The 14,646-nt window shown below is 38.4% G+C and overlaps 1 protein-coding gene across 1 annotated transcript; it reads left to right on the forward strand.

Annotated features, from left to right (window-relative positions):
• The first annotated feature begins 261 nt into the window (after nucleotides 1-261).
• LOC119785192 (zinc finger protein with KRAB and SCAN domains 8-like) lies at nucleotides 262-10,766 on the forward strand. Its single transcript, XM_038287661.1, has 4 exons — nucleotides 262-729; nucleotides 9,333-9,427; nucleotides 9,540-9,663; nucleotides 9,757-10,766. The coding sequence occupies exons 1-4, from the start codon at nucleotides 456-458 to the stop codon at nucleotides 10,455-10,457; spliced, it is 1,194 nt and encodes a 397-aa protein (XP_038143589.1). The 5' UTR covers nucleotides 262-455; the 3' UTR covers nucleotides 10,458-10,766.
• Nucleotides 10,767-14,646: the final 3,880 nt, after the last annotated feature.

Below are 14,646 nucleotides of genomic sequence, written 5' to 3' on the forward strand. Positions count from 1 at the left end.
CATGTATTGCCTTTATTCATGTGTTTATTGATGTGATTTGTGTTAATTGTTTGGTTATGTTCTGTAAAGTAAGCCCACGTGTACTTTATTATAGTTTTAATTTATATTTACATTTAATCTTCACAGTGGACCTGATGCTTGATGATGGGCTTAAAGCTATGAATAAACTCGTGTCTGCGCTAACGGGACCAAAGATTTGCTCTAGTATTTACAGACTGTTCTGAATGCAGCATCCGATGGAGCCCTGACTTTTATTTTGAAAGTCCAGCGATCGCAGAAAAGGAGAAGTCCAAACAACAGCCTCAGCATCCGGTGGTTCTTCCCGGGGCAGGTAAGCTGCTGTCCGGCTTCAACAACATTATAGTGACCACAGAAACCGAGACGTGGTTGGATCTTCCCTCTCCGAGCTTCCGGCGTTGTTCTTGCAGAGATTTGATCTCGATTTCTCTGTCAGTATGACCAGTTTAAAAGGGTTCCAGTCCCAGCTGACATCCATCATGGAGGCGCTGACCCGTGCCGCGGTGGCGGAGATTTGTGGGTTGGTGGATGACGGCTACGCCGTCCTACAGCTTGAAATCTCCCGATGCCACAAGGAGAACGAGGCGCTGCGACAAAAGCTGGAGCTCATCGAGTCGATCATCGCCCGGGGCAGCCGGAGGATCGACGGTGGGACGATGGTCTGTGGTGGGCCAGCGGAGGATGGGGAGGGACTGGAGGATGCAACAACCGGTGAGTTCAATAGAACCGAACCGAAACAGTAAATGTTTAATCACCGGATCAGGGTCTGTTTTTGTCTTTAATCGCCTATTTCATAGAGCAGAGAGAGAGTGGGTCTTCAATAATTTAATTAGAAACCTACCAGCGCTTAATGTTTCTACCAAACTCCATTAGGAAAGAGTAAAAAACTAGCTTCGGCTTTAATGGGACCAAAGTTCTGATTGACTTTTTCACTAAACCTGCTTCTTTTCACCTCCCTTTTATTTCGGCGTAGTAATGAAACCTTGAACTTGAACATAGTCTTGTTTATTAGCGTCTCCAGAGGTCCTTCATCCCCAATGCATTCAGACCCTTTAACTAACGTGTAATAAACCATCTTTTCAGGCCACTGCAGCATCATTATAAATGTGCAATACTGTACATTTATAATGATGTACTGAAAGATATATTTTAAAGCACCTTTATGCGTTTTAATGCAAATTTATCAGTTTTATTTTTCTGTTGTAAATTTACCTTAAACACTTTTATTGACACATGGTTTTGTTTAGTATCTTTGACCCTTTGGAGTAGAAATGGCCTCTATTCCTCTTTCACTTTTGCTGCAGGTACACCTGTCCCCACAGTGGGACAACAATGCTTCTTTTCTGTTCTATTCATCAAACACCTGTGGTTTATGGGAATTCATATAATAAAACCAAAGATTAGAACCACTAGTCACAAAGAATCAGAGTCCTCTTGAGAACTTCTAATGTAGTGAGTCAGCTGCTGCTTTTAGTGAGGATCTATGGAGGAATCCGTTGCCAGGGGTGACACTGTAATCTTAGAGCTGTGATTATTTGTTAAAAACACATAAAAGACTAAAACTTTTCAAAATAAAACTAGTACTTAGTGGAGATGAATGAATTAATCCCATAATTCTAGCTGTATTAAGAAACGTGGATTCTGATGATGATTTGTTTACATTCTTATCTATCTGCTATGGTTATGTTTACTCATCATGCTTTGTTATTATACCATTTTGTGTATTTATATTGATATACTCTCACCTGTCAGCATTTTACTGTGATTGCCTGCTGATAGGGATTGCTAAGAATAGCCGAAATGACTTTAAGATGGAGAGAAAATGGTAAAGAAAATTGAACTGGACAGAGACGCTGTGTCTAGTGATGCCTCAATTGTAGGAGGAGGTGGGGGTGTTGAAAGGTATATTTAGCCCCAGGATTTACATCCTTCTTCCTGCCTTTAACCCCCCCAGCCTGAAACATTGCAAGCAAAAGCCAGGGAGAAGATTTCAGCAATATCATCTAATTTGCACCCTACTTCTTATGGAGGGTTAAAAGGGACAAAATGAAATAAATTCATGCATCATTAAATATCCCATTAAATAATGAAATATCCATTTTATTTATTTAATGCATCATTAAGTAATTATATGTACCATTAAATTATGAAATCTGCAATTAAATAATTAAATATTATTTTCAAATGATGAGATTAGATAATAAAACCTGGGGCCTGTAATGCAAAATGTACTTTATGCACTAATTTGCACTTCAATTTGGTTCACTACTGCATCTAAATAAACAGTGTTTTTTTTTTTTGTTAACAAGTCAGGGTCTGGATTCCAAGCTGCCTAAAAAAAAAACCGATTATTACCTCACAATCAGCGAGCACTGCGCATTACTTAAGCAAAGTCGACCTGTAAGAAAAGTAGTAGTTTAAAAACACATCTTACAGTGATGAAAGAAATATTAGAATAAATCACTGAAACAATTAAAAACTACGATTGAACTAAAGCTGAACATAGAAAACTAACGGTTAGCACGATGCTAATATGCTTTTACCCTCTCACAGGGATGCTCGAGCCATTGGCGTCTTCTATAACTGTAGAGTTTAACACAGCAGAAAGAATAAATTGCTGATTCAGAAACTGCTCACTGCATCCTTGCTGGTCGGATCAATGTCTAAGATGTACAGTTGCACTGTTGTGCATCTATTTGCAGCCTGTTCAGGTGTATAAAGTGTGCGTGTAAGCGTGCAGCCACAGCTAATTGGCATAAATGTGACAGAGTTCACTCTAAAAGGAGCTTTAGATAGATCAAACTGAGGGGGAGACATGTGGTGAACATTTATAGGTCGCAGACTTTTTCTGTCCTAACCTGAGAAAGAAGCAGAGCAGTTTCTCTTAAAATATATATTTTTAATAAAACTGTTGAATTTAGATATATTATTTCTCTATATTTCCTGAATTCATAGCATCTGCACAGCAGACTTATTGTGAAATTATTTAAAAGGTAATGTTGTCACGTCAAACTGCTTGTAGGTTTAGGGCGGCTTAAGACCTTAAAATTACATCTTATTTTGCTTTGACTCTGAGGTTAATTCTTTTACAGGAAAGTAGAGAAACAACTTCAACATCTTCATTCAATTTAATTACCACAAACCTGGCAGAGCAACTCCAGCCTATGTGTCTTTGATTTGTCTGATTTATCTCTAATAAGTTAATAAGAGAGCATCAGCCAGCGGTGGGCGGGGCTAACGTTGATCCTGTCTGAAGTCTGCAGCAGTTTAGACCCTGTTTTATATTTTTATACACCAAACTAAGCTGGAATTGCTTACCAAGAGTTTAGAATGAATAAATAAATAAAATTGAATTATTTAATGTCATTACTTTATGGTGCATTTCATTATTTAATGATGTATTAAATTAATAAATGGTACATTTAATTATTTAATGGAGTGTTTTTTTATGTCGTAGTGTATTCACATAATATTTTCAATGATATATTAATTTCTATCTTTTTTTACCCTCTGTTTAAGTAACTATATCGTTTGTGTTTTTTATTTAATGTGTTATTTGGGATTATTGATCTTGTTTGTTTTCTATTATTTATCCATATTTATCAGGATCACCTTGCTGGAGGTGCATCTTTACCTCCTTCTTCTGAAACAGTAGAACCCCTTCCCCATAGTGGGGAGAGGAATTTGATCTTTACTCTCTTTTTAAATAATTTAGTTTCAACGTTAGTGCTCATTTGCACATAAATGAGCACACTGATAAGCGCGCCTGGGCTGGATTGGAAAGGTCAGCTCACCCTTGATGAGGTCATTCATAAACACTGAGCGGGCAGCGCCTCATTAATTCATTGTGCGGAGAAAATCTCCTTTCTCTCCGTTTCCTCCATCTTCTCTTAGGTCTGCTACAGCCCTCGTCACCAATCCTAATGTTTGTTCTCTTTAAGGGCTTTCTTAAGCTCTAAGCAGCCAAAAATCTTTAGTTTACTGAAGTAAAAGTCTATAAAAAGTTCGCATAACTTGAAGAACTTAGTTACTTTTTCTAAAATGGCGTCACTAAGAGCTGCTTTTGGATCCTTGTAATTATTGACCCTGATGTTTTCAGGTTTCTTTTAGCTGGATAATATGAATCCTTCATCAATCTGTTGTTCCCATAACGCTGAAAGGCCTCAGGACTGAGAAAAACGGTACTACACCTTCAGTCCAGCGGGTGGCGGTATTAAGAGCTCCCATCTTAACTTTCTTCTTCTTAACAAATACTTGATGTCCAGTGCGCTGATCTCTATTTATTCACTGGATTGCTGTTTGGCTGTTAGCAGTACACGTTGCTGTGAAGTCACCAGCCGCCATATTGTTACTCCCTAGTTAGACCACTGATCTCCATTTATTCATAGAGATCAGTGAGTTAGACTGGTCACAGTGTAAACAATACGGGCGCTACAGCATCGAACAGCGATTATGTTCTCATTTTCAGGGGGGCTTATAAAATAAAGATGAATTAATCACTTTGACACACACTTGCTCTTTCATAAGCACCATTTTAGTGATGTTATGAGATGAGTCGAGGCTTCGAGGCGTGTGTCGAGTAATGGAGGGGGCATTTCCCCAAAGCATGTGTTGAGGCCTGATTCATTTAGGGGGAGGGGCCAAAATTGATTTCGTCCAAAGCCTCGTTACCGTGATACCATGTGACCGCTTTGGGAAGTGGCTTAGAAAGCGCAAGAACTGTGGCAGGCATTTAAACAGCCTTAGGATTAAGTCAAGATGTGAGAGTTTGTAGGAGAGCTGCTGTCAGTTGGACAGAGTTTGGATAGATTCTAAGAATAGATTGGTTGGAAAAACAACCAATCTAGTTGATTAAAACTATTTTGGTTAGATTAAACAGTGTAATGATCAAAATCTGAGCAAGCTGCCGGACACAGAACTATTTAGTGTTAATAAGTATTGCTTTCAATGTTAGTGGCGTGATCTGTAACACACTGACTTCCACTCCTGAGGTTGATGGTTTAAGACCCACTTTTTAAAGTTGCAATTATACTGAAGTATTTTGGCTAATGGGACCAATTTGTATTGGTTTGCCTTAGTAAAAATATAGATTCGGTAAAAACATTGCCAAATTAGATAGGTCGGTTTAGCCAAAAGATTGGTTAAACACATAACTTCCAACCAGATTAAAACCAAAAACTTTGTGAAAACTATTATGTTTGAATAAAAATGATTAACACCTTTCATTTTTCTCATCATTGCCCAATTTTCACAAACAGCTTCACTGTCTGCTTGAGTTTGTTTCACTAAAATGGCAGAAAAAATGGTGCACCTTAAATGATTGTTCTCTTCTAACATTCTCGACATAGTACACTTTAAAAAACTTACAAAGTATTTTATTACACACCAATCATTAACAATTTCAAAGGAACTTAAAATGGAAAAAAAAGAAAAACAATTGCAAAAAAAATCAAAGTTTTTATTACAAACTGTAGTTCTGCTCTCCACCAGTAAAAGGTGACATTTTCACATGAAGCTTCATGAACTGTGGGGATCGTTGAAGCAATTTGGCCAAACGGTTCGATGCCTCATGAGGCTTCATCTCACTATCACTACCTGATTTACACTACGCCTCTGAAACTGATCCGTGCCGAGTTCCGACCGACATTGAATCAGTTAGCCGTGCCGAGCTCGGTTCCTTGCACCCGTATACACATCACGCTAGCACGGTTCCTCGCCTCCTAGTGATGATCTACGGTACTACTGCTCTCTAGAGGGAAACAAGCAAATCCACATGGCGGTTCCCATAACATTCATTGGTTATAAATGTGATATTTTGTTGTTTGCGGAGAATCAGGCGAAATCAGGCGAGTCAGTGATCTTGAGCTTGTTTCAAAAAGGTAGATGGGCCTATAGCATCAGTAGATTACTGTAATTTATGGTACAAATTAGGCACATCCCATTGCATATTCAGTATGAAGTCCATGTAGTCTATGAATCATGTAATATAACATTATACAAATACATCACAACATAATTGGTGTGGAGCGTAATAATACTATAGTCTATAGAAATTAAGAATATTACACACACGCACACACTATCTGAGGATGTAGCAAAAGTTCTAAAATGATCATACACATGTAATATGCACGTATTGATTACCTTGTAATTACATATTACATATAATTTCAAAACATTATATATCTGGAGTGCAAATAGCAGGGGTTAAATTGGGCATCCTTGTATTTCTACTTGTTTATACTGTAACGGTTAAATTTTATGCCTCGAATCTTGTGAATCATGTTATCTGCTCGTTGCTTTTGCAGTTTTCTTGCTAAGATTTTGTCATTTTGCTCCAGACTCATATTAGGTTTGCCTTGTGAATATCATCTTTTTTTCAATTTCCTGTGTATCAAGTTCATTTCATTCGAAATTGCTTATATTTTTGTTGGTGTCTTTGGTTTCTGTTCTTTCTTATGTTTTGCCTCAAGATTTTTCAGTTCTTTGTTTGTTATCTTAGTTGTTTTTTTGTTTTTTTTTTATAATCCTCCCTCTAAAAATAGCATTTAATGTGTCCCACAACGTCGATGAATCGACCTCACCATTGTCGTTTTCTTCTAGAAACATTATTTCCTCTCTCATTCGGGTTGCTATTGTTGTTTTTAATAATGCTGACATGATTACGGGCACATTAATCCTCTCCATCGTTTGTACTAATCCCTCCTTTGTGAACACAATGACCGCAGATTTTTTTTGCATGTCAATTTGAACCTGATTTTCAGAGGAGCTGAAGAAAAACACCCAAAAACTGCACCCAAAGTTGAGTTTTCGATTCGATAATCACTTTGCATATCCTGCAACCATCAGTTTGTACATCTTCGGTCATTAGATCATGGTCTGATTATAGCGATTGATATTGATGAAGGCAAACATGCCAAAAATAACTGCTTGCTGAATTATGAACGGCAATCACTTTTCACCTTCTTTGTTGATCTGCTCTGTGCGTACCAACATGTTTAAACCTTCTGAAATTCAGGCCTGTTTGATCCACTTTCAGCTGCTCCAAGCTGATGACAGGCAGCGGTTTCCATGCAGCTGTAAGCTGTTGTAACTTCCTATTAGGTCTGTTTCTCTCTTAAATTATTCACTCTTTTTTAGTGCTCTTTTTCACCCAGTATTTATCATATACCTTATATCTATACTTGTACGGTTATTGTATTAAAGTGCAACTACTATACATGGCTGATACAGTGATATGGTTTATGATATGATGTCTTCCAGCATTAGAGATGAGTTCCTCCTATATGAAGGACCAACTCTGCCATATTTAAAAATAAATACAGAAATAAATAAATGCTCAATAAATGTATAAGCATACAATTAATTGCCAACAAAAATACAATAAACAAATAAATGTAAGTAGAAATTAAATTATAAAGTGAGACATAAATGTATATAACTCTTAATTAGCTTCTTTATTTATTTGCCTTTGTAATATTTACCTCATTTATTTTTCTGTCCTTTATAATCTTCAACTTTATTTTTAATTACTTATATTTTTAAGTATTTATTTATGTGCATGTTATAATATTTTTGTCTGTTTTATTCTTCCTTTGTATTTTTTTACCTTAGTTATTTCTTCGCCGCTGTTTATTTCTCTATGCCCTTTTTACATTTCTCTCTGCCCTTTTTATATTTCTCTCTGCCCTTTTGACATTTCTGCCTGTCATATTAACATTTCTGTATGCATTTCTATCTCATTATGCAAATGAGGAGGGGGTGTGTCCTAGAGAGTCAACTTCTGCTCATTGGTTGGCTTGGCGGCCCGTCTTCTTAACTCACAGAGCTCAGAGTACTAAGTTAAATGTTCTCTTTTCTGTTGCTGTTGTTCAATAAAAGTACGTTTTAAGATCATTTGAGGTGAGAACCTTATACTTTAAGCATCACCATATGGCCCATTCACAGATTTAATGCGTAATTTAAAAGAAAATGTGACGAACTTGAGAGGACCGTGGCAACCAGCGGAGCTCCTAAGCTGACGGCAGCCAGGTCTAACCACAGCCCATCTGCAGCGGCCCTCTCTCGGCATAGCCGTGTGTGAAGCGTGTTGGTCAACATTTTACTACATCGGTCGAATCTACAGGAGGAGAGTCTGATGACGAGTCTGAAGTCATTAGAACTTGAGTAGGGACTTTGCCAAACTTTGCCAAATACAACAAAAAATCGCCATCATAGCCTGGCTATAGACCTGGCTGCCGTCAGCTTCGGAGCTCCGCTGGTTGCCACGGTCCTCTCAAGTTCGTCACATTTTCTTTTAAATTACGCATTAAATCTGTGAATGGGCCATATGGTGATGCTTAAAAGTATAAGGTTCTCGCCTCAAATGATCTTAAAACGTACTTTTATTGAACAACAGCAACAGAAAAGAGAACATTTAACTTAGTACTCTGAGCTCTGTGAGTTAAGAAGATGGACCGCCAAGCCAACCAATGAGCAGAAGTTGACTCTCTAGGACACACCCCCTCCTCATTTGCATAATGAGGCAGAAAGCATAAGAGAAATGTAAAAAGGGCAGAGAGAAATGTAAAAAGGGCAGAGAGAAATAAACAGCGGCAAAGAAATAACTAAGGTAAAAAAAATACAAAGGAAGAATAAAACAGACAAAAATATTATAACATGCACATAAATAAATACTTAAAAATATAAGTAATTAAAAAATAAAGTTGAAGATTATAAAGGACAGAAAAATAAATAAGGTAAATACTACAAAGGCAAATAAATAAAGAAGCTAATTAAGAGTTATATACATTTATGTCTCACTGTATAATTTGATTTCTACTTACATTTATTTGTTTATTGTATTTTTGTTGGCAATTAATTGTATGCTTATACATTTATTGAGCATTTATTTATTTCTGTATTTATTTTTAAATATGGCAGAGTTGGTCCTTCATACATCATGGCACAATAACGCCCTGCAAAGGCTGCATCCTATCACAGCATCAACCTGGGCTTCAGTAAGCTCCTGGAAGCGACTTATTATTTCACAGATGTTGTAGAAGCAGCCTGCGTGTCTGAAGGTGCTTCGTTTTTATACACTTTGAGTGAATGTTTTCAGCCGAATAGTTTAGCTGTCTGGATCCTCTTGGTAATGAAGGTTTTTATGAGAGGATGAGGTCATAAAGAGGTCAAAGAAAAATCTCTAAGTCATATTTCTGATTGTTTTGCAAGGAAAGTTAAAAAAAAAAAAAAAAACATCATGAACCTTTTATCATGACGCTTTTCTGGTACAGATGTTCTGACCCGGTTTGTTTGTCTGTTTTTCCATCCAGAGTTCGTCTCAGCAGCAGATCTGTCCTTTAAACAAACCAAAAACTCCGTCCTTCAAGGACTGGGACCAGCTCCTGTTTTAGAGGCGACTGCAGAGGTGAGACTTCTTGAGTGTTCTGTTCCCAGTCGGACCCGGTTTCCCGTTTTCTACGGTAATAAATGGCTCCAGCTGAAGGTTGAATGATAGGTTCTGATGTCGTCTCCTGCAGGATTCTCTGACTGCTGCTGCAGATAAGCGAATCCAACCAGATGAGGACGTCGTTGTGATCAAAGTGGACAGAGAGGAGGAGAAAGATGTCCACAGATCTGAGGAGCAGCTGCTGAAAGGCAACGGTGAGAAGGAAGGGGAGGAAAAATGAAGTTTGGTTCCTTTAAATGTTTCTGTTTTCTTGTCTGAGACCGTTTTTCCCTCTGGTCTGTGTTCAGGAACGGAGGCGCTGCCTCCAGAACCGGACCTCCATCAGGAGGGGCCGTCTGGGATAAAGATCTCTGACATCCGGTCCTGGGATCAGAGCAGTTCCTGCAGTGCCCAGGGGTCTCCGGGCCCCTCAGGGGCCGCAGAGAGCAGCTGTGCTGAGTTGGATTTTGCTTCGGAGTCGGACAGCGGCGCTCCGTCTGCAGCAGAGATGAGGAACAGCTTCCTCCTGAAACCAGGAGGGAGCCCGGCGTCTCTGCCTGGAATCCCGGACCTGAAGCGAGGCTCTACCCTGATTGGCTCCCTTCCCTGTGATGTAGAGCTGGATCCAGGCTCCTCCTGGAACAACCAGGGCCTCCCCAGCATGGTGCCCCTCCCCCACCGTTCCGTGCTGCTGGCGCTCAGCGGATCCAGACTGGACCCTCTGGAGCTCAGCAGGTTCTGCAGGGACCAGCGCTTCGCCTGCAACTATTGCGGCAAATGTTTCACGTCGTCGCGGAGCCTGGAGACGCACGTGCGTGTCCACACGGGCGAGCGGCCGTACAGCTGCGCCCAGTGCGGGAAGCGCTTCACGCAGTCGGGTCACCTGAAGACGCACCAGAGCGTGCACACGGGGGAGAGGCCATTCCCCTGCGAGCAGTGCGGGAAACGGTTCGCAGCCAAGCAGAACTTGAGGATCCATCAGCAGAAACACCACGTGGCTCCGCTTTGACTCTGACAGACAGAACCCTGAACTGAGAGAAAACAGACCGGGTTACTGTGAGAGACGGACCGGAACCTCAAAGAACTGATGCTTTTGATCTTTTATTTATTGCTTTTAAGACGTTTGAGTGGAAAAGCTCGGTCAGACCCTCCAGACTTCTTCTAACTGCCTTTTTATTCACTTTATCTTAATCTCATAAGTAGATTGACATTCCAGTAGCATCCTTCTTATATCCTTTAAATTTGCATGTGTGGTTCTGAAATATGGGGAGAGTCAGTACCTGGAAAACCATTCAGAAATTTAAGTTTCCTTTTTTTTTGTAGAGTTTCATTGATTTCTCTGACATCCAGGAGAAAGTGGACGATGAAAAGGGAGGATTTTCTGTCTCCAGGTAGGATCTGTGATGAACAGCAGCTTCTCAGCATCAGCACCAAGGAACATCTCAGTTCTTGCTTCCATGCAGATCTGCTCAGATACTTCCATCCAGTCGTTGAAGTGAATCTGTCATCAGGTTTATTCTACTGATTGAATTCAAAGGCTCTTTTTCCCCATGAGTAAACAACACGTAGGTACAGAAGTTGAAATTTGCTCTAGATTTCCTCTGCTTGTCAATATACAATCAGCCTAGAGGCACAGGCTAAGATCGGGGCTTAACTGTACCTGTTTACAGTTTTACCTAATCTTGGGTTTGAAATAAAGCCCAGAATTCAGTCTGGAAAATTGGCAGCAACTCATGTGAGCAAACTAAAAGGATCCATGGTTGGAGGGGGACACACACTGAGCCACAAGGACAACACTGGGGAAAAAAACAGTTTTTCTTAAAATAAGTGCATTTGTTCTTGGATTGAGGAGGTAAAAGAGACATTTTGCCATTGGAACAAGACAATTTACACTTAAAATAAGAAAACACAATTATTTCAAGTGAATCTAAATATGTTATCTTAAGAGTAAAAATACTAATTCCATTGACAAACTCATTTACCTTCTCAAATTAATGATAAATACACTTAATTTAAGAAATTTCTACTTATTTCTAGATCGTTTTTCCAGTGAAGATGTTTGGAGATAAGGCTCATAATTCTTAGAATGCAGCACCAACTTTTAAGCACGGTGGAGAAGGTGTTATGCTATGCATAGAGCAAATGGAAAAAACTTTAAATGAAATGTTTATGGTTGACATATGAATCATGAATCTGCCTGGATTAGAGAGAAAAAAAATCTAATTCCAACTATTTCTAAAATGAATCTTTATTGTAAAATCCTTCCTCCTTAATAAAGCCTAAATAAATCATGCTTTTCAGTCCTTTCCTGGTATTTTCTGTTGCTGTGTGTAAAGTGGTTCTAGTTTTCTCTATATCATTCGGTGTGTTCAAATTCGTAGGCTGTGTCCTCCGAAGGCCAGATTTGTAGGCCGATTGCGTCATAATGCGGCTCCAAGGTCTGGTCTGATTCCTGGACTCCTCGTTATGCGGCCTACAAATGCGTATCTTCTTCTTCCCCAATTTGAAGGATGGGTCCAGTGTATCCTACGTACACTTGGTTTTCCCAGGATTCATTGCAAGACCAAGCACTCCAGCTGCTCCGTGCTCCGAGGAAAAGGCTACTTCGTTCGCACCAAACAGTGGTGAATATTGGAAGTTCAGTTTAATATAATACAACTCTGTGAATAGTTCCGTCTGAAATGAATGAAAATGGCTGTTTTAATGGTTATTGAGTCAGATATGTGGCGGTAATTTTTGATTTATCTAAAGGTTTTTATCTCTTACTGTGTAAATCAGTTTGGCTGTAATTTAAAGACAGATTCTAATATAGCTGCAGTGTGGGGACTATAAATCTGATAGGATTTTTATTTTTTAATTGCTATTTTGCACAATTTGCTTAACTAAGTATGTTTTGTTGTTGAATATGAGATTTTGCAGATATATTTATTATACATACTTTGTTTAGATTTACTTATATATTTCTACCCCTTTTATAGAACAGAATAGAAAATCCCTTTATTGTCCCACAATGAGGAAATTCTGCTGTTTACAGCAGCAGAAAATGTATGAGAATAACATAATATTGAAGAGTTAAAAGACAAATAATAAACGGCTGTACTGTAAAGTGTTTTAACAATATAAAAATTGCACATGGAGAATAAATAACCAATTACAGCTATAAACATTTTTATGGTAATGTATATGTGAAAATAGCAGCAACATCGCAGAAGGCTAGACGTGTTTGAATTCTTCCGGTCTCCTTATTTTCAAAGTACCTAGTCCAGGTAGACTGCGTCCTTGGTAGACGCAGCCATGGATTCGAACGCACCCAGTGATTTCCTAACTTGGGGGAGGGGGGGGGTCCTTGATCAACAGAGGCGTAAAAATTAACAAGCAAAACATCCATATTTTCTAAATAAAGACAAACTATACTTTCCCACAGCCTTTGCTAATGAATAGATGAATATATTCAAACATCTGTGCTTTCCCGATAAAAGGTATAGTGGATAAAATTCAGTTTTGGGCGAACATCTTTTCCATTTTCATTACTTACCTACTTTTATCAGTAATCATTCTGCATAAAATTGACATTTACAGGCACTAATATCTACATAAATTGATTATTTAATACGTTTTTATTAAAATAGTTATTTCACCCCATAAAGCACAAAATCTATTTCTGCTTGAATTCTGTACTTATCATTTTTAAATTTAGTATATTGATGTACATAATTAACCACAGTGTTTTTGTTGTTAAGTAATTGTTAAAATATGAAAAATTAAAATGTTTTGAATATTCCACTTGAGATTATTACTTTTGCCACCATCTGTATTGGAGGGAAATTGTCATGATCGGCAGGATTTCTAGCCCAGATGCAGAACACACACACAGAGGCAGGAGAAAAAGTCCAAAGGTTTATTGCATACAGAGCAGGATTCTTCCTGGAAGGCAGAGAGGACAAACAGGTCAGGTGCAGATTCAGGTTCTAGGGAGTCAGACAGGCAGGCTGGCTGGCTTGGGCTTGCTAACCACAACAGGGTCAAAACAATCCGGCTCAGAGTGGAGCTCTCCTCCAGTTTATGAAGGGAAAAACCCCTAATGAGCTGATGGGGAAAACCTGCTACAGCTGAACACAAGCTCTCAGGAAGGATCTATGGCGCCCTCTGGTGGGCAAGCCTCTGGATCCTGACAGAAATAAATGGTAGGAGTGGCCAATGATTGGCTGGTCCCCCATCTAGCTCCACCCCTGTTGATCAAACAGTTGAGGTTATTATTTAAAATAAAAATTAAACCTACAGTGTGATTTTTGCGACATTTAATGGTCAGACTGAAGCACCATGAACAAAACCTCAACCCCCAACAATACAGATACTGTCATGGTACAACATGATAGATAATGTTATAGTTTTTTATTAGTCTGTGTAGATTTAATAAAGGCATAATTTACCACAGTCACATTTCAGCGTGAAAATGAGGATCTCTACGGTTACTAGTTTGTCAGCTCTGGGCTGCCATATCACAAAGATTTCTGCCTCAATTGAGACCTGCTTCTATATAATTACTGATAACAACACAAACATAAAGATTGAGACTTTCCGTTCATAGCTGATGATAAATAATTTACTTATAGGTAATATTTTACAACTCTGTAAGTAAATCCCTGTAAAAAAAAAAACAACAACACTGTGGCATTAAACAAAACATCAAAATTTGTGTTGTGTTAAAGATATACAATCACTTAAAATGGAAAAAATAGATATATTTTGGTTGTTGATGCTCTTTGTAATGTTAATCCACAAGTGGTGAATGTTCTTTCTTATGGTATACTTTACCAATAATTCAGATTACGAGTCAGTTTCGATAGCCTTTGTGGCTCAGAAGCTGAAATTTTTGGGGAACTCTGCTTGAATATTTAATGTAATTTATTTATTTGACAGGGACAGTGTATATTAAAAAACATTCCTTCAAATACACAACAAATAGTCAAAAGACTATTTTTCACCTTTTATCCCTGGACAGATCTTAACGTTGTCTACCTAAAACACAAAAAAAACAAAACAGTAAGCATTTTATAATGAAAAATACAAATATGAAGGAGACAATTAAAACAGCTACAACAGCTTAAAAATACAGAATAAATGTTCGCTGAATTAAGTTTCCTGTTCTTGGCTATCATGGTGAGTTTAATCAGGCAGATTACCATTTTATTGTTTGT

Source organism: Cyprinodon tularosa, unplaced genomic scaffold (assembly GCF_016077235.1).
Source record: "Cyprinodon tularosa strain WSP-4 unplaced genomic scaffold, ASM1607723v1 ctg243, whole genome shotgun sequence".
In the NCBI taxonomy this organism is placed as follows: domain Eukaryota; kingdom Metazoa; phylum Chordata; class Actinopteri; order Cyprinodontiformes; family Cyprinodontidae; genus Cyprinodon; species Cyprinodon tularosa.